The 21,395-nt window shown below is 37.5% G+C and overlaps 1 protein-coding gene across 5 annotated transcripts in view; it reads right to left on the minus strand.

Moving 5' to 3' along the window:
- The window catches only part of DCAF5 (DDB1 and CUL4 associated factor 5), a 66,732-nt gene that overhangs the window by 36,155 nt on the left and 9,182 nt on the right, over window positions 1-21,395 (minus strand). For all 5 annotated transcript variants that reach the window (XM_083864550.1, XM_083864554.1, XM_083864551.1 and 2 more), the window contains exons 2-5: window positions 20,925-21,068; window positions 16,697-16,733; window positions 14,200-14,339; window positions 12,016-12,145 (exon numbers count right to left, since the gene is read on the minus strand). In XM_083864550.1, the coding sequence (XP_083720676.1) occupies window positions 12,016-12,145; window positions 14,200-14,339; window positions 16,697-16,733; window positions 20,925-21,068 (451 nt within the window). The remainder of the gene's footprint in view (window positions 1-12,015; window positions 12,146-14,199; window positions 14,340-16,696; window positions 16,734-20,924; window positions 21,069-21,395) is intronic.

The following is a 21,395-nucleotide window of genomic DNA, read 5'->3' on the forward strand; positions in this document are numbered from 1 at the left end:
ACACTGCAATCCAAACACACATGCTGGAGCTGGAGGGAGGCTGAGGAGGGAGAGAATGGACGATTGTGTGATATGGTCATTTCCGTAGCTGGATATGCGGCACACAGGCAGCAGGCAAGGGCTAACTAAGTACCAGCTCAGCCAGACAATGGAAGGCTTTGAATCCATGAGTAGCACAACTAACGTAAATAATTTGGTTTCTACTGGCAGTTAGGGGGGTGAGGAATGGAGCAGTATCACTGCATTGCAGTACAGGCACTGTCCTTGGGACAGGGCTGTCATTTAGGAGAAGAAATTAATTAAGCAAGGGAAAAATGTTGGTTACACAAAAAGCAGTGAGTGAGGTTAAGTTGATGAAAGAATGACCTTAAAAGGAAAGAATGAACTGAATGCTCGTAACTAATACACACCACTGCATACAACTGTGTTTGTCAGCAATTCTGTAACCACAAAATTGAGAAGCTTCTAACTGTGCAAAAAAATAACTGGAATGAAATTTGGCAAACAGAATTTTGGCCTGGAAAACTGCAGAAAAGTTTGGGGGTTTATTTTTAAGAAAACTACTGTGTGTTTAAAAGAATACAATTCATATATAGTCTGAAACGAACACTTACAGCCAAATTAACCAATAACAGAAAAGTCAGCACAATATCGATAATCATGCAGACCTTTTTAAAGTAGATTATGAGTCTCAGAAATCTCAAGCTTCTTTGAAAAGCAAATAAATTGTGTCTAAGTGTACAGCATTTCACTGTAAGTATTGTAAGTGTTAACAAATGAGAAGGAAGTCTATCAGTATCTGAAGACCAGAAGGTATACAAGCCATACTCAAGATTTTATTATTTTTCAGAAAAAAAGCTAATTTTTCGAAATTCTGCCATCACTACTTCTGATTATCTTACTACCTTTATGAGAACTGTCTCCAAGAATCCTTACCAGGAAGTCAGGGTATTTGCTTGGACATTAAACAATAACCAATAAAATATAGGATGTGTATTGTTAGCAAAACTAAACATCTTTGCTTTTCTTAAAAAAACAAAAGTACAATTAAAATCAACTCCATCCACCAACATGAGAAAAGAACGGAATTCAGGGTGAAGATTCTGCATGTTCAAGAATGTGACATTTCTTTGCTGTTTACTGTTGGGGTCAGAAACATACAAACTAGTTCAAAATGGAATCTCTCTATCACTAATGATTTTTCATGCATGGCAAACTCTAAGGTGAATAGAAACTTTGCTGTTCCCTCCAAACCATGAGGGCAATATTTTAATTTGTTTAACAACTGAGATTCTTATCTGAAAACAGACTTCAGAAACTGGAATCCTAGAAACATCAAACACCACCATTTATGTACCCACAGCAACCCAACGATGTAACAGCAAAGGCTGGCCTAGTTTGGGCCTTATGACCTAAGTGAATCACTGAATGAAAATGTTGCTACATTACTATCTCAGACAGGTCTCCAGAAAGCATTATGATTTCCTGTATTCTGCCTTTATTCACAGGAAAATAACACAAGAATTTCAGTATTCAGAGGAAGATGGCAAGAACAGAGGCTTAAAGTATATTAAACTCTCCCCCTCATCTGTATTACTTTTATCCTTTCAGGATTTAAGGTTATTAAAAGAGTGAACATTACAAAGATTGAACAGTAGCAAATGACAACAAGCATTAAAAAAACCCTGTTTGTTTGAATGTTTCACATCCTCCTCCAGCTCTAGCCAAGTCTTGTTTTGGTCTTATTACAGATCTATTCCCAAACATTCTCCTGCCCTAGGCTTGCCCTCACTACAGACCTGCAGGTCAGCAGGCACAAGAACGTCCTATTCTCACTCTCTGCTTGAATCATGTAGGTGTTACTGTAATATAAGTAATAAATGAGATCCAGTAAGCAGACAATTCGTTTTTCAGAAAAGACGCCACAAAAACCGAAACAACAACAAAAACCCAAAAACCCAACCAAACAGCACCAAAATTTAGAAAGATAAAAAAAAGAAACTAGAGAATACAATGGAAAACACAACTGTCCAACAGCCACAAACAAACTAGCTGAAATACCTGATCATTTCCATCTTTTTCTAATCCCTAAATTCTCTGATCAGAGTCCATTATTCAGCCTGTTCAGAAATAGCACCTTGTAGGATGGAGTACAGACTGTGACAGAGAACACTGCTCAGCTAAATCCAGCAAAACACAAAGGAGCAGATTCCATCAGATAACCAGATAGAGAAGATGCAAATACAGCCAGACATGGCATGGGAGGATGACCTTTAGGCCAAATAAAGAAGCAGGATGTGTTCCCAAAACCAAGCATTCACCAAAGTTGTTACAAGACAAAGAACATGGACATCAGAGAATGCTACCTTAGAAAAATAATCTGAGTGTAAAAATTGGCAATTCCTCCTGAAGAATGAAGCCATTTTCATACCTCAGGCAAGATCAGTCATGTGTCAATACTGCAGTCCTATGATACATTTTTCCTACACATTTCTGTGCTGCAATTGTTGTCTTGCATTAGGAAAGCTGAGTAATATCAGCTACAGATTTGTTCTCTTATCCAATAAAATATATACACTCCCTTCCCTGCTTTTCTTTAGTGTAGCTGCAGGAAATTTTAATTTACAAAAACTACACAAGCAGAAATTAAAGAAAATAGCAGTAAGAAGAAAGTAGGCCTTTCTTTTGGCAGGAAAATTGGCAAGATCCAAAATCCTCCTGCAGTAGAAGAGTCCAGTCTTGAACTAGTAAAGCTTTTGCCTCTAGTAGGTAAAAGATTATTATAAATTTTCACCTAAAGCTAAATGAATGCAACAGCAGACAACTTTGGACTCATCAGGTTGGTTCCACCACATTTTCCCCTAGATTGATGTTTCAAAGACTAATTCCCTTCTGTTACAATAAGGTTAAATTAATATTTCAGATGTTCTCCTAGGAAATGCACTAAGAGAATCTCTCCTTTGATTTCAGTCACCAATGGGTTTTTTTCATTTTCCTTTCTCCTTGTTTTTCTTTTTAGACAAAAAAAGTTTCTCTTTTACCTCCCTCCATATTAAATGGAGGTACAGAGGTGATTAAGGCAAGACTTAGAACGATTACTGCCTTAAGAAAGTCGTCTACAAAAAACCCATTCAATCGGAGCTTCTTTTGAACAACAGATTACACTTCTAAAATTTGCATTACAAGGAAAATACATTGCACTTTAAATTCTTGCTTTAGAAAGAACTGGGTGCTAAAGTATTTCAAAGCTAACAAAAAGATTAAGCACCATGAGGCTTTTGAAGTAGGCAGTTTTCCCTTTTCTTGGTACAGGAAAAAACCGAAGGGCAAGAAAGGTCAACCAACAGACCTAACCAACACTGTGAAACAAAACCAGGTTTCCTGACTTCTTGTTTACAGTCACACACAGTGTGGAATATCTAAAACCGGAATAGCCCCTCTGCTTGTAGGAGCAAACTGGATCCCACCGAGCAAAGGGACAGTATTGATCTTCAAGTGCCTGCCAGAACCAAGAGGACTAATGTGAGGATGCTGTTAGGTGTGAAAAAGTTTCATCTTCAAATCAGAAAATCCTCGCGCAGATGATGGAGGCCAATCGAGACAGGAGAGGCCAAAGAGGAGAATGACCATAGCCCTATCTGAGAACAAGAAATAATTAAAAGCTGAGCTACTAAGAACACTCTTTTTTTTATTATACATTTTGAACCTCAGTTCTCCAAAATTCAGTTGTGTGTCTAATCAACAAATCCAGGGATCTTAGCGGAAAGTTAAAAATCTTTCTAAATACACTCCACTCCACGAAGGATACCAGTCTAAACAAAGAGAAACCTAAGCTATCCCAAGAGAGCTGACAAGGTCATGCATAAAGCAGGACTGGAAATGAAATATGGAGAGTGGGCATCTAAAACAGAAGCTAAGTTAGAGAGTCCTTCCTATGGTACGGTTCCAGTAAATTCCACAATAAGGACAAGGCATAAGGGTGGGAAAAAGAGACTACAGCACCTGTTCCATACACTTAAATACCAGGCAGTATCTGGCAGACTTGCACACTTAAGTATTTCCAGACTATCTATTGGGCGAGGCTCACACCAGCAACAGAAATTACCGCTTCAGAATAAAAAAAATATTTAACAATAAATTCACTGATTTATGTGTTTCACAACTTTAGGCTGCACTCCTATCTTTAAAGAAAAAAAAAAAAGGCAAATAAAAAATAAAAAGCATCAATTGACTGAAGATGGCAACCACAAAAAAAAAAAAAAAATCTCCATATGCAGGAAAGTCATCAACATGACTAAAGCCTTGATGATTGTTACCATCTCTCTTTGCCCAAAGTCAAAAAAGGCTCATTTGCAAGTACTCCCTTTTTTCCATCAGTGGGAAGAAACAAGGATGGACAGAGGAAACTACCGTAGATATTTCTAACTCTAAACAAGTCGTTGATTTTGGCTAAATTTGTGGCAAATATTTTGGAGATATGTGTTTACAATAAGGAAATCAAAGCAAAAAAGCCACCTGAAAAGTACTACTCCCCCAGATGCCATTACTATTCAAATGTTCTTTCAACACAGCACAAAGATTCCCAGAAAAATTCAAGTACCATGAACTTAAGCAATAACCAGTTCACTTTCTACCACATTAAAGGGAACTTTTGATAAATAATGGAAGACAAAGAGGGGGAAAAATATCCATATTTAGGTTTTGTGTAATTTGTGGAAAATATGCCAAGTTGGATCTGGTTAGGACATCTTCAAATTCTAGGCTGAGAAACAGATCAGTTGAGCTGCCTCAGTAGCACAGAAATGTAACATATGAGGATGGTACATGTGTGGGATGAGTTCTATTTCCTGAACTGCAAGAGAAGACAAATAGTTATTTGAACTATTCGAGGTGGTGTGGTTGACCCATATTGCTGAGTTCCAAAATAGCACTTAAAATTTGTTATACTGTAACCTAAATAAATTGATTACTTTAAGCAGCATCAAGTTAAGTCAAAATTTACAACAAATTATTTCACTGGGAAGAGAAAGAAATTATAAGCCTGACAATGAACAAGTGGTTGCCAAGATACACACATTTCTCCTGCAGTCCTTAATGCAGTGCTCTGCTCAGAGCAGGACTGACAAAGGTCTCCAAACAGGAACATGCAGCACACTTCTATTGCACTGAAATAACTGAAACAGGTATTTGTCAATTCAATGATGTAGTGAACTATACCACCTGCAAGGGCTTTGAGAATCCCAAAGCATTCACACTGGAAGTGATGACAATCAGAAGCTTCTTTCCTTCACATGAAAAATCAAAATGCAAAACAGTCAAATTAAAACCTTAAACATCCTCATACTATTCTGCCATCATGTCACATCTAAATTCTACATGAAGAAAATTCCCAATCCACCTGCACTAGCTTTTAAGGAAGAGCACTGAATCTCAGTAAGCTCACTGCCAGAAGCAAACCCTGCAGCAGGCCTGGAATAAATATCCTCACACAATCACCAACAATACTGGATCCCTCACACTTGCAGAAGCTCAGTATTTCATCCAACATATCAGACATCTTGGTAACACACAGATAAAAGAAGGCAACAGTTACTTTGTAGAGTGAGCTCAGGAAAGAAAGCTAGAAAGGATAAAAACTCAGCACATGCGTGAGCGTTTTTCAGAAAGTAACTGCCATCTCTGTTCTTCTGGTGTGATCTTTAAGGATCAAATACCTTGAAGGTATGACCCTAGAAATGAAAATTAGCAGCCACTGGAGACCTCAACTTGTACTCAGTTATGATACTGTGTTTATTGACCTTAGAGTACCTTTAACAACACCACACAGATTTTCCAAAGTCCTCTCTATGCAACAGGTTACAAATACCACCTGTGGTACAGACAGAGTTGAAAATACTCATCATCTCCCTTTCCTCCCTTTCCCTTGCACATCCACTCATCAAAAATAAACCCTAACAGAATTAACCATGCCTTTATTCAGCGGTAATATTCAGTCTTCTCTTGAAAAGCTGATCTATTTGAGATGCATTTAACTAAGTTATGAAGAACCATTCTCTAATTTCCTGTAGTTCTGGCAGCTACCACTCCTATTTTGATACTGAGAGAGGCTTCATAAACCTGACACCTAGCTTACATACTACATGGCAATCTAATACCACCTGCAAGATTTCTATGTCCAACAGTGTTTTCCTCTAGCTATAAGACCACGGATACAAAACCAAAAAAAGTAATACTCATCAGGTCTTTGAAAGGCTGGGAACAAAATGAAGTAAGAGAAACTACAAGTCAAAGCAATCAGGAGCCAAGAACTGGATTTTCAAAAGTATCTGTGGTTTCCAATACATGTGGACCAGAAGTAATGGATTTAATTTATTGTTTTAAGAGTTGGGATTGTGTTTACTTGCAGCAAAAGGACTCAGCTGAACACCTTGCAATTAGTGCTTGAAAGAAAAGCTCTGTTCAAGACAAAGACTTTAGGAAATACGGTCAGCTCAAGACCAGCAGTACAGTGCAGCCACACCTTCAAAGTCCTCCACACATTAGCAAGATCGACATACCTGAACATTCATAAACCTGTTGAGAAGAGTTCTCTCTCAAGACACCCCTGAATCTAATTTGTTTACTACAGGGAAGAAGTTTCTATATCTCTATATTTTTCTTACTGTTTAATGAGCTAATCACTAGATGATTCACTAATATCTAACAACATGTATTCCTTGTCCACCACTTGGGAGTTTGCTTCTCTAAATTCTCAGATTAGGAGATAAATTTAATGTTAATTTAGAGTACACTAAGAAAGCCTTCTTGATTGGTCTTTTTTGAGACACAAATATTCATTTAATGTGAGCTACAAAAGTTTGTTGAATTGGGCTCTGAACTGCAGTTACTAGTCAGTCAGGACAAAGAAAGGAATCAAAGCTGAAATAATGTTCCTTTTGGATTTATCTGTGAAGACTTGATGGAAAACACCAAAACCAACATTCGTTTAACTTGGGTTTATTATGATTTGCATGGTCAGAAAAAAAAAAGCTTTTAAAATATGCCATAAGGATTACAATCACCAAGCAATACCAGGCTTGCCCTGTTGCTCAAGGATTTTTTAAAGTCATCATTGGACTTTTTGAGTACATGGACTTGAAACTATGCAGACAGCACAAATCTCCTGAATTTTCAGAAGAATCTTAAAAAGGTATATTGTGTGTAAGCATTTCTACCTCACTCAGAGTTGAATCCAGTACTTCAATTAGGGGGGCAAATGTGTTTCCAGATCCCAAAAATAAAGTCTGGGGTTCTGGAACAGCGTTTTACTCCAGGAACACAAAAAGTCAAATGACAAAAAGAAAAACTCTCTGCTTATAGTTTATTCTTATGAAACATGCAGCCTCAGAAGGTAAATCATCCCCAGCTTTGGTCAGGTTCCACTTCTACTTAGTAAAAAGCTTGTAAAGAACATGCTCAGGAGGCAAAAAAGGGGAAGGTTAGTGCAGCAAGAGAAACCACAGCAAGTAAAACAGAATGAGCAGAATGCCACAAAAAGCTGAACGTATCTAATAGTTCACTGCTCCTCAAATGAGGACACATTTCCTTCTAATGTCCCCTTTGCAGCCTTACAGGCCTCACTCTCTCTTCTCAATGGTTTGCAGTTGCCACTGGACTCTCCCTGAACCAAGTTCAACTTGCTAGGGCGTAAGAAAGCTACAAAGACTTTCCAGCTTAGTTTTCTAACTTCTAAACATGATGAGGTGGCTCAAAAAACAGGTCAAACACATAACTATGCAACAGACATAGGAATGAGGGCCTGGTGGTTTTTAGATAAGTCCTCCTAGACTCACCTAAAATACCCCAAGATATGTATTTATGACACAAGCACTTTAACCCTTGAACTGGACACACCAATGGATTCCAGTGTGCATAAAGTATTGGTTCAATGCTCCCATCACAAGCAGAACACACTTCTGTGAACGGCCTTTTTGCAGCATGAAGATCTGTTTAAAAATGTGTGATGGTCATTAACAGGACAAGCCAATATAATTTTGATCTCAAAAATTTCCACATAAGTTGATGTAAGTGGTGGGTCAGGGGGAACATAGGAAAGGAAAGCATTAAGGGGACAATGGTAATATTTTCTTAAGGGAAAAAGCTGTATTTTTATTTCAGTAAAAAAAAAGGAGATGGTCATGGAGCTGTGTGGAAAAAGAGAGGGGAGAACATGAGCACCCAACAACAGCTGAAGTTTACTTAGTCTTTGTTTGAAATATATATGTACTCTAACTTGCTGAGTTGCCCCTAGCAATTCTGCAACAATATTTTAATACATATTTTATTGTAAATAGTTTAAGAAGCACAGACCTCCCTTTTAAAATTTACTTTTAAAAAGGCACAGCTTTCAGACCCCATCTAGTGGTGTGAATGCCTTACGGCAGCCTCCTCAATCAAAACCACATTTAAAGCTTTTCAATGCACTGTTTTTAAAAAAGAAACAATACAGATGGTTTCAGTTTAATGTCCACCTGAAGGAATACTTACGCATTCTAAAAATAGAAAAATAAGATTTCCAGAATCACTAGTCAGCTTATAATCATAGAATTATATTACTTCTATATTTATAGCACTTCATATGCTATTTTTGAGGAGCCAACCCACCACATCCAGACCTTATTAGTATACTGGGGTAGAAGGAGAGAATCTTAATTGCTGCACTAAATCTGAAACAGAAGAGATATCAAGCTGTGAATGAACTTTGGGAAAAAGCAAAATGAATCCGCCTCTGTATCCTGACTCAGTCAGCAAGACTAATCAAATTATGATTATTTGAAGTGAGCTAAACTTTCCACAATTCAGAGCTGTGCAACTGTCTCTAAATTTCTCCATGCATGCCAAGAAATGCTGGCTTTTCAATCACCTCCTTCACTGTAGTAGCCAAGCATAAAGAACTCCCAGCTTCCCACTAGAAAGTTAACCAATTCCATGGCATGTGAATAAAATCTACTCATAATCAGGACTTCTTTCCTAGCCCTAAAAGTATTCAATTTAAAATTTTTAGGGGTGTTTAATGTTGCCTAATTAAGGAAGTGGACCAAAGCAACTTTCCTGGCTGGAGGCATGCAACAGCAAGCTGAGACAAATTCTCTCATAACTCAATTGGAGAAGAGCCATATATTTTGAAGAAAAATACACTGCTGTAAAAATCCTCAGATTTTCTGGATAAATAAGTAGATACAACTCATTTGTTCCTGTCAAGCAATGGAATCTATATCTGAATTCTCAAACCTACAAGGACTTCTCTATTCAGTGTTTTGAAAATGTAGAGCTATTAGTTTAAAACTACACAATTAGCCATATTCCACTGACATACAAGTTTAGAAGTTAACAGCAAATTTCCCGTTTTCTCATAGTCCATTATCAAGCTGAACAGCACAAAGAAAAACTAGCAAAAAGAAAAACTCTACTTCCCCTGAGGAGCCTTTGCTGATTAAAGCCAGAAATTCAGCATCAAGCCTGATCTCCTTCAAATGAGTAAAGACCAGTCAAATCCTGTGAGTTCTATCACACCTCACCTATATCTGTAACAAGTCTCCATACACACAGTGCTGTTGGCTGCAGTGTGTTATGTGAAGGTATTGCTAGCTACAGTACTGCTACTGGCCACAAACAGCTTGTATCTTTGGAATTCCATGCTTTTCACTTGCTGGATTTTTCAAGATTCTCCAGAACAGCCTCCAGTTATGAACCAAAAAAGTAGTGCCTGCATCATCTAACTCTGCCTCCATCTGAAAACTGTCAGGAACTGGGGAAATGAGTTTTATAGGAAGTGTTATACCAGCAGCAAATTACTAACTACGTGTAACCATTTCCCATGTCCAGTATTGGAAGAGTGCGGTGTCCAGCTTAACTCAGTGGAAGTCAAAATTTTGGCAACCCACAGTAAACATTCAAAAGTAACTATACTTCTTCCCCTTCTTTCTACCCATTCAACCTCTAATCAAAACCTCACTACCACACAACGTGACAAAACAGCTGAAGTTTAACTGATCTAATACTTTCTATTAGCACCACAGGTGGAATGATAGGACTGAAAAACTTCCACAATGGCCTCAGTGTTATGATGGACTACATCAATACTGAAGAAAAGGAGGATTTCCCTTGACGGCTTAAGGCACAAAAATCCCTCACAGGTGAATGTCATGTGCAGCAATGTAAATAAAAATGTAGACTAGGAAAGAAATAGACAGATCTAGCAAATTTTTACTGTAGTTATTCATATACTGTGCTATTCAACAATCCCAGCAAAGATTCAACAATCACACAAATACTTCCAAATCATGTTCCTCAAAAACCTCAATTCCTTCCAAAGACAGTATAAAAGAGAGCTACAAACATGTAGGGAAGCAAAACTTTTCACCATTAGCAGACTTTTTCGACAATGAGGAAAGCATCTGATGCAGTAGCCCTCCTTTGCTGTGCTAGTGGCATGCTTACACAGACAGCTTCCCATTTATCCATAGATTATGGAGACTTTCAGGGCTCTTTAACCCATTCTGCCCACAAAACTCACCAACCAAGGTGCTTTTGGCACACATCTAACCTGCAACTACAGCATCATTTATTATTAATAAGAATATGGAAAATATTCACAAACTCCTGCACATACCAACTTCAGTTTTATGCAGTCTACCACAAGTACTTACAGCATTATGTGGATTACTTTATCTTTAACAAGAACTATTTTTCCCCCTGACAATTAAGTGTATTTTCTCCAGAAGAGACTGTAACAGACTAAAACACAGAGACAGATGTGTAAATTTTGGCTTCCATTTCCTCACTGGAGTGAGGGTTGTATCTGTACTGATCTAAAATTAGTATTTTTTTTCCTTGTATGACAAAGTGAATTGGCCACATATACATCAAAAAACAAGTTCTAGCTTTCTAGATTAGCAAATTAGGTCTACAGAGATAAGTAGAAGTTTTGTCAAATGCTCTGTTAGTTTAAAAAGACTAAAAATCCAGCCTAATTTATTTAGATATGAGAGACTCTAACTTTGGCAGCCCACTAGCAGGACATAGATAATTCTGAAGAGTCCTCTTTCCTGAGAGTTTCATGGAGGAAAAAAAAATCTGCAGTGGCAGCAGAATGCTTTAGACCCATTTTCTTTTCCTAAGCCAAAAACACCCTTCTCACAGTGTTTTGGACACATCTCTGATCAAGCAAAGGAGGTGAGCTAATGGCTGTCCCAGAAAAATGGTAGCTGAAAGCAGACTTAACACCTGCATTCATTTATGTTACAGCTGGCATCCAGACAGACTTAACCTACTACAGATTTTTGTGATGGAAAAATGAACATTCGAAATCTGAAAGACTGAAAAAGCTTAATCTCTCATGTATGCCAAAGTCTGGTATCAGACATTGCATACATCCACTTTAGAACCCAGTCTAACCATATTTCAAGCTGCAACCTAATTCTCTTAACTTGTTTTTAACTCTATGCAAATCTGGAAGCACATTATACAGCCAAATGATTATACAGATGTCTGTATCACTCAGGAAGTCATGTTAAACTCATAAGCACTGAGTAAAAAGCTGCCTTGACCACACTCTCTAGTCAGTCACTGAAAACTGAGCTGGGCAGGAAAAATGAACTGTAAACCAGGGAGTGCCCACCACAGCTTCTTCCAGCAGTACCAAGAGAGTGCTAAATATAATGATGAGAACTTGACACAGCAATCCAAGTTAATCTGCAGTGGTGAGGCCAGGCAGGCTTCAAAAAAAAAAAAAAAACCCACTTACCTTAACACTGAAGATCTAGCCCCATTTTAAATCAAATTAGATCATAAGTATGAAGAATAATACTAATTATGCAAAATAATTGATTACCAACATTGCTGTTAACTTTGTTCCGCATCTTTTCTTACTACCATATGTACTAATTTAAATTAAAAAAAGAAAAAAAGCAGCATACCATCACCTCCCAAGGGAAAGAAATAACACAGCATAAAACAAGGACAGCCAGATTGTACCTCTGAGGTTTACGAATATCCCAGAGTCCCACACCTTCCTTAGAGTTGGCAGTAGCCAGTAATCTGGGTTCTACTGGATTAAACATCACACTGTGAAAGGCTGATGGGTAGTGTGCCAAGCAGAAGGGCTCTGTTGAAAAAAGTTGAAATTTCAGACATAAGAACAAACAATGCATTCAACTGTTTGATGCAAAGAGTTTGGCAGCTGAATATGGAAACAGCATAACAAGATCTGAAGATATGGAGACATGTTCAAACCACTTCTCGAGCTGACACATCCAAAGCAATATAAAACCTGAAGTTTTAAAATCCACCCACGTGTACATTAATTCTGTCTAAATATGGAAAAGGACACATACTGAATTTCAAGACACCATTTTCTTTATGGAAGGTTATCAGAGTTTAAAACTAGCTGTTCAAAGATCAAATACTTGAATCTTCTCAAGGTCCATGACTAAATGCTCATCTAATAAGGACTTTACATGGAGGGGCTTCTGAAAACTTCTTAGTAAATATATGCCTGAGAGCTTCCACAACCACTGCTGATTACCCAAACCATAAATGCAGCAGCAATTGCTTCTAAGGGAGAATAGTATTACAAGAAGTGAAATAAGCTTGTATGCAACTCAGGTCAATGCAAGCTGCTAACCCTGGGGAAAAGAAGCCCATCACCTCTTAAGAGCTGTACAAGCAGACAAGAAGGGTGTTCTTGCATAAAAAAAATGTTAACAGTTAGCTCTTGCTGTTCACACAGAGCAGAAAACATGCTCATTCAGATTCTCCCTCACATAAGATTGTGTTTGGATTGCTACTCTGCCTTATTTATTCCATCAAAATACTATCTCCATGAAGAGTGGGGAAAAGCCTTGACTCTGTTACCTTCCTTCTGTTTCTGTGAGCTTTACAGCTTTAGGCACAGTCTAATTCTTTTCCTTGTTCGTATCTTTTGTGGCATGCTGGCACTCTTTCAATCAACTAAGAAACCAGAATCAATTCCTATTTTGATCCAGAGATTTGACCAGACTTTCCAATTCACCGATTGCTTTGGTACAACTCCTGTGTCACTCATGTGCTTGGGAGACAGTTCTTGTCCCTATCTGACCCACCAAGTGCAGCACCTGTAGCCCCACAAGCACCAAAGCTATGTCATTTTCTTTCCTCATTTCCCTCATTATCACATATAAAATATGGTTAAATAGGCAACTCCCTCATATTCCCAATACCTTATAAAATCACTACCTATCAAGCAAATGGGACAGAATTAATATTTACTTGTCTTGTCTGTACCCTCTTCTCATGCTCTATTACAGGTTTTTTCATCAGGGATTTTCCTTTTTAGTTTCTTTAGCAGTGATGAAAACAAAGGTCTCTGACCACAAATGAAGCTCCATGGTGGTATTCATTGTCATAAGAGTCAAAAGTAAAAAGAAGAAAAGAAGCCAACTTTTGTTCTGCCAGTCTGCCCAAAGGTTTTAGAAATTGCTGTTGGTCTGCCAGCAGCTCCTAACAAGGTTTAACACCAAAACTGACCTTCTATGTTTGCATCATCAAATGAGAATCCTGCTGGGATATAAAAGGCTGTGTTATTAAAATGGCAGCCCCCACTGAGAAGCAAAGGCCTGCATCAGCTGAGTGGAGAGAACAACATCAGACTGCCAAACAAAGGAGCTGGGTTTTAAAGTAAACTTTAGATTTCTGTATATTTCCTTAGTCAAATAATTGTCACTAATTACTGGTGCTTTCCTTCACACCTTTATTATAAATAGACTGGCACCATGGTTTTCTTCTAAGATATCAGAAGTTGCCTTTCAGCCAGTCAAAGACAGATTACAGGATCTAAACAAATGAGGCACTAAGTAATTTTAATGAAAAGTAGGGGGATTACTTCTCTATTGTTCCTTATGCTCATTCACAATTGTAGCTCTTATACACTGGAGTATGAACATGCTTCTGAAGGGAGCAGCTCAAAACCATCTTTAATAAAAATGATAACTAGTAATTTAAGACAGTAAGAGAACTGTAAAGACCAGGGCTTGCCAACCACTGGCCAAAAGAATTATGTCTCACTTTCACCCTTCTCCAAGACTCACTGTCTTGACTGTCCCAGATAAACATAACTTTCCTCTTCCTTGCCTTGCATGAACCCTTCCTAAATCAATTCCATTTTCCTTCTAGAGATCTCACCTCCATGGGAAGACTCTCGGATGTCCCAAATAAGAACCCGGCCATCATCTGAAGAACTAGCAAAGATGTTGTCATTTACTGGGCTCACTGAAAGGCCATACACTGCATCTTCATGGGCAAACACATCCAAAGTTTCAGTGCTGGAAAAGAGACATAACATTATCATTCTTCCTTCTTTTGCTATTCTTTCATAAAGCAAAGTATTTGCCACTTTATCTACCTAGTCATATTTTGTGACAAGGTTTCTGTAATTTCAAAAGAAGATCCTCGTGTTTAATTAGAGTAAAAACCAAACAAAACACTCATGTACAGTGACTTCATGCTATGAGGAAAAAAAATCTAAAACCCAAACGTTAAAAACTTTAGATACTACAAGACACTATGGAACACATGATGCATTAGATTTAAGTTTGGGAGCATGTAATGGGAAAGAGAAAGAAGCCTTGGGACCTCTGAGGTCAATTTTTACAATTTAATATGAAAAGGAAAACAAGACAGAAATTCATTCTTTAATGCAGGTTTCTGTTTTGTCCAAAAGTTCAGTTGAAGCTCACATAAGAGCAACTTTCCAGATGGCTTTTTCAGTAAGTTTTCTTTGTTTTTCAGGATAGACCATACCTGTATTTTTCCATGTAGAAAAAACAGCAAAACACAACAAAATAAAAATAATTCTCCCAAAAGTATATCTGGATTTCAGCTCTTTCACAATGATAAAAAAAAGAAAAATCATATTCTCTATTCTTTTCCCAATGTTTTAGATCATCTAAAAAGCTGGAATAGTGGTATGGAGAGATCAAAATCTCAAATACTAAATCAGAAGATTGTGGGACTGCTTTATTTCTTTTAAAAACCTCCTTTATTTCTTTAGAGAATAAACTCTATATACAATTCCTATATCACATCTCATGGAAGCTGCACCAAAGAGATCCCATATAAAATCAGCATTTTGCTCACATGGCAATTGATGTTATTAGTGGCAGATCTACTAACTCTGTCTCAGGGATCATTAGTAAAGAAGGGGAAAAAAAGCAGTAACAGAAAAAGCCATTTGAAGTTATGAAAAAGCAGTTGACAGACTAAGTGTTATCATTAAAAAGAGATTAACTTTCCATAGAAATCAATCAGAATTCAAGCTACTAAGGTTTCTTTTAGAAGATCATACAAAATAGCCTCAGAGGAAGGAATTCTGTATGGATTAAAACCAGACTTAGCATACCTAAAATAATAATAACCTGAAAACAAAAGCACATTAAAAATATGCACATATAAAAAAAACCAAAAACTTGTCAAAACATCTAAACAAGACACAGCAGGAAAAAATGCATTACATAGAAAAGTTAAAATTACAAAGATCTTGTAGAATCTTAAAAAGTCAGAACACAAACACCAGCATCTAAAACTGACACTTCCACATTTAATTAAAACAAGAAAAACAGAACACTAAACAAAAAAACTCTCACAAAATCAAAATACACACCCCCCAAAAAACCCAAATAAAACACCACTCCCAAAAGGTCTAAAATGTAAAAACCAAAACAACTCCCAAAACAGTAAACAACATTATATTCCTGAGAAACCATCAGCACAGAAGACAAAGTTACTTTTGCCCAGCTTGCGTGTAAGATTTATGCAAGAAGCAGACATAAGGTATGATGGAAGGCAAATATACACTGAACAATTCAATGCAAAAAGCTTTGGACAAACACATCAAGAAATATGTCTATATTATGTTATTCAGGGAAGTCAAAGAAAGGTTAGGTTTTCTAGTTCTCTGTTCTTACATATATCTCTTCTTGCTTTTTCTTTATTTTCTTGCGTTCATGTTAAATGAATGGTCAATGCTTAAATCTGTACAAGTTATTAGTACAGACCAAAATTTCAAAGTTTTTTTTTACTTCAAAAGCAGTAAGCTCAATAGACAAGATGTCTAGAGAAGTCCAATTCCATATATTACCGCTGTTGTATTAATTATACTTTGACTAACAGCCTAATCTTGATGGAGCACAACAAAGTCTAATTCCCAACTGTTTTGCAGTTTTGGTAGAAAGTAAGTATCAAAACCAAAATTCTTCATGTTAGAGTGGAGAATGAGGCAGCTGCATCCAAAGTTTTAACAGGAAGTTAGGGAGGCCAAGCACCAGCCATCTAAAACACAAGTCAGAGGAGTCTGCTGAAAAACAAGAAATCTGTGCCAACAGTTGTTTATGTGCCAGAATAATCTACTCAGAACCTACTACACTGTCTGCAGGAGAGCATATATAGTTGATTACCATTCTTTTTCCCAAGGTCAAAATAATACAGAACCCAAGTGCTGAAAAAGAAAATGGAGTGATGGGGAATACTCCATTCCAGTTACGAATTTAGATAAATAAAAAACAAATTTCAGTATTAAGATACTGTTCTTCTCCTAAACCATTGATTTAAAACAGAAAATACCTACAGTGAGTTGACATTAAAGGAGTATTTGAAGCAGTAGAAATACAAACTGTGTATTTACCTTTCAACATCATGCAGTATAACTTGCTCATCATTGCCTAAAAAGAGAAATATAAGCAATTAACACCACGTTCTAGCGATTACAAAGCATTATAGTGAAAAAAAACCCAAACCACCTTTTAAAAAAAATTACTATTTCAAAACCAGTATTGAAACAGAGAAGACCAGCTCAGTTGCTACGTGGTTACGCTCTGCTCAGTTATATGAAAGATTCCATGTGATATAGCCAGTCATGACCAAATGCACCAACCTGTTTCATCTGCTACTGCTCAACAAATAATTGTATTTAAATATGCTACTAACCATTCTTTGTCCAGTTTGAGCTTAAGTTTGGGGAGATTTGCAATAAAGACTATTACATGAAGCAGCAGAACACTTAACTCTCATAAAAATACATCTTTCTTCCTGTTTAAAGGATGCTCCATGAAAAGATAGCAGAAGGTGAAAAGAAACGTCGTAAATGAAATGCACGTGTGGCTCCCTGATCAAATGCTGCCAGCTAACACTGTCAGCATTCAGGGTTTTGCAGCCATTGAGAAGGCATGAACGTGACAGCCAGTGTAATTTTTTCTGTATTAACAAAAACCAAACCAAGTAACCAGACAATCATGTCACTTTTCTTTGATCACACCAACTGAATACAATGGAAACTAACCACATGCGTGCAGACTAAGAGGGTCACAGCCACCGAGTAATGCCAATAGCTCATGCAGAGTTTTTCAAGCTATAACAAAAGATAATTTTTTTAGTCTCTGTGCTGAATATTTTATTACCTAAATTTGGCACCTCCTTTTTAGAAATATTTAAGGACACACAAACTTTTATATTTAATTCAGAAAAAAACCACAAAACTAGAAAGCCTACAAAGTCATATTTTTATGCTCTGTATATATTTGTAGTTGTGATGTAGAGCTGTGAAGCTTTCCTAATGCACACTAAAGACAGAGGCTCAGAAGGAGCAAGATTTCATGTTATGATTCTTAAATGATCAGTTGACTCAATTTTCATTTATCCCATACATATTTCAGTTGTATTCTGTCTCAACAGAGAAATATGAGAAAGTTTCTCTTTGATGAGTGAGGTATGAGGTTTTCTACAACCATTTGCTCTTTGCCCAGGCTCCTAGTAAAATTGTGCCAGCCTTAGATTACTGCAGTAGCTCATCTTTTCCATGGTACAACAAAAAAGTAATTTAAGTGTAAGTGTCATTTGGTCATTAATTGTATCTGGAACTGCCTATTATATATTATTGCATGCTGCTTATACTTAGTAAAACTACTCTAGTGCCTACATGAAAAATGCAGCCTGGTTTCTCCAATGACAAAATTTCCTCCAGCAGACACTCCTGGCTCTTCAGTCTCCATCCAGAATGAACAAAAGAATCATTCCAGTTGCCCAGTTTCAGGCATCCAGTTATCATGAGATCAAATTCTCTTCCATCACAAGCTCCAAAATGGGAAAGAAAGAATGAAAGGAGAGTGGAATAACCACTGTTTTCCTCCCTTCTGTGTGTGGGAAGAGAAAGTGGTGACAAAAATGTAACCACAAACGGGACGCCTCCGGTAAGGATTCATCCCTGCACAAAACATCACTGCTGTTCAGCCCAGGGGGGTTCCTACTTACAGTGTTTTTACTTTAACACTGGAGAGTTCATTCTTCATTGAGACTAACTGGGTCATAATTGTGTACACAACTGTGTCATTTATAATTTCTTTTGTTTTGATAACTGCAGTTACAACAATCAGAAAGACAGGAAGAATCTGCCATTCCCTTCAGTTATACTTGTAAGGGTGAAATACTGCAGAGCACATGCAGAGGAGCATAGTTAAGGTGGTTTAAACTCCCTATCTGTCATATAAGGGCTAAAAAAATCAAATTCTATGTCCTGTAGGTTTATTTCAGGTTTTCATATACCTAACATTAGGTGCAAAGAAAAAAAAAAAGTCCACACAGTTTACTAGGAAGGGATCTTGCATTTCAAATGCTGCTCTACTCTTGGTGTGTGTGGACAGAGAAGAGCAAAAATATTCTTCAGAGATAGGAACTTCTTTGGGACAGTTTTTTCCTCCAGAGATTATATGCAAAACATTGTCCACTCAGTTCCTGTCTTCCATTTTTGTAATGGCTACATGGGATGCTTGCTCCTTCAAAGCAAAGAGCTCTGAAATTCCTTGGATGCAATCCAATTTGTACTGAAGTGGAAAATCCCTTCTCCTCTATTATCAAGAGTTGCTTTAGAGAAAGGTCATCAGATCATAAGTCATTAGTCATCGGCAGTATTTTATTTACAGAAGAAATTGAGTTCTGTGTGACTCGTGCTAGTTTACATATTCTAACTTTTAGTTTGGGGTTTTTTTTAAGTATTCCAACTTCTATGACTTAAATACAACTCCAAACTCAGGTGTTGATGTGAGTGTCTGTGTGACAACCAGTGGATCTTAGAATCCACAATTCTTTCAGACTTTTTAAGAATCTCTCAGAACATCATTGAGTGAATAAATATAGCTAGCCCCATTTTACCAACAGAGATAAAACAGATGGTACATCTAGGCCATGCAGCAAAATGACTCTTTACAAGGGATCCAAGAGTCAGACTCACAGCCCTTGCAGATGAGCTCACTGAATCTCGATGGAGCAGCTGAAAGAGTTCCTGACTCCTCCAATGGAAATAATTTCTGGCAGAGGATAAGTGTTTTTATGCAAACCGGAGGAGGAAAAAGATATGAGAACGGCCAGTTTCTCTGTGCATCAGCTGTCACAGCTCATCTAACCTGGCATCTTAGCAAAAATCCACATAATCAATTATATAAATTTAACTGCAGGTGTTACCTTCAGTAAAAGGTACAATCACACCACTCTTCTGCCTTTCCTGTGAAAACAGCAGCCTCTGACAGCAAAACCCAATGGACAGAGGGCTGAGTTGGACATGAGAAAATACCATTCCAGCTGGTTGAGCAAGATTTGGCACACTTCATTCCTTGAATATTCATGTAAGGTTCCATTTGTCTGAATTCAAACAAAAGTAAGAAAGACTCTGGCCCAAAATTCCACTGGAAACACTTGTGCAGATATACTAATTTGAAGATAGCATGTACTGCCATTTTTCTCATAAAACAAACAGCAGTCCCCAGAGTAAGAAGACAGGCATCACTATTTGACAGTCTAGGGCTTTATTCCACCTGAGAAGTGTAACTGAATCATTTCACCCTTGAAATCTGACACCAGCTTAAGTTTTGTCATATCCTTTTTTCTTAGGGATATTATAATTTTAACAGAACACTGAAGGACAAGAAGCTTCCACCATTCACATGCACTCAGAATCAATCTCTAGCATTGCTTTACAGTTCACAAATCTTAAGTCAGAAAGGTAACAGCTTTGACCAAGTAGTCTCATAGTACCCTGAAGTAAGTCCAGCTGTATATTAATGGACATACTGATGAAAAGCACAAATTCTCATCCATTCTGTGACCTGTGACAATTTCCACCAGATAGTGGAAGTAGAGCAGAAAATGGCACTTGACTGCATTGACACTCTTGTGCCCTTTTCTTCTCAATTTAATTTTCCTATCTGACCACCTCAAAAATCAAGTGGTGAAATGGATCTAAATTACAGAAACTATTATCCCAGAACAAGTATATGTCCACTTCCCTTACCGTAGTTTTAAGACCGAATTAAACTTTCTATTAAAAAGTAGATTTATATTAAAAGCATCAAGGGTTATCAGAGCCCAAGGTGCCAGCAGTTCTAAAAGACAGAGGCCTACCTATTAAGAATTGAAACAGGGCCTAAGAAAACATGATCCACCAATAGATGGCAATAGTCCTTCATGAGCTATTTAAGAGTGCATTGAAATCAGATAGTAGCAGAAAAGATTTTCAAGCATCAGGCTTGAGTGCCAGAGAGAATGCATGATCTGCTCCCAGTACAGCTACGATGGAATAACAAAGACAATGTTTTCCACAGTCTTTAGCACAAGTAGAGGCTGACTGGACCCAGGATTGTCACGATGTTCAAGACATGATGAGTTTAAACTAGAGTTTGGAAAAAGGCATGACAAAATTGAAAATGTTGTGCTAGCTAAAGGATTTCCTGTTCCCAAAAAAAATCCAACTGCTGATTAAGAACACCTTCCAGATCTCATATGGGGCAGGATCTTACTCATGGCTTCTACTCCAAGGCATCCACAATACATATTCATGTGAAATAAGGGTGCTCCTCCTTCCTTACCTCCAGAGAACACTTTTGTATTGCCACTGTTGAAAGCTAGGCAGAAGATGTTAGAGTGATGCTCCCCTTTCAGCTGAACTGGTTTGACTCTCGAGTGGATGGCTTCTTCCATATGCCAAAGTAAGACTCGGCGGTCATCCCCTCCTAGAAGAAATAAAAGAAATGCGCATTACTGCCTGAGCCATGTGTAAATTGATTACAGACAAATTATTTAACTCTGCAGCTATTCATAAAAAGCTCTGCTAAAACCTTGATTAGCATAAAGAATGTATGCCTTTTTGGATATATAGACACACATTTACATTAAGATGTCATGCAGTCAGGTATTCAATTAAAATTAATGAAAACAGAGCAATCAGCAGGAAAAGTTTGAATTAAACAGCTGCCATTCTGCCAACACATAGTGACAACCTATAGCAACCTGGAAACTCAGAAATTTACTGCTATGTAAAATTCCATGACAAGCTGTAG

The sequence above is a fragment of the Zosterops lateralis genome (assembly GCF_965231275.1).
Source record: "Zosterops lateralis genome assembly, chromosome: 6".
Classification (NCBI taxonomy): Eukaryota; Metazoa; Chordata; class Aves; order Passeriformes; family Zosteropidae; genus Zosterops; species Zosterops lateralis.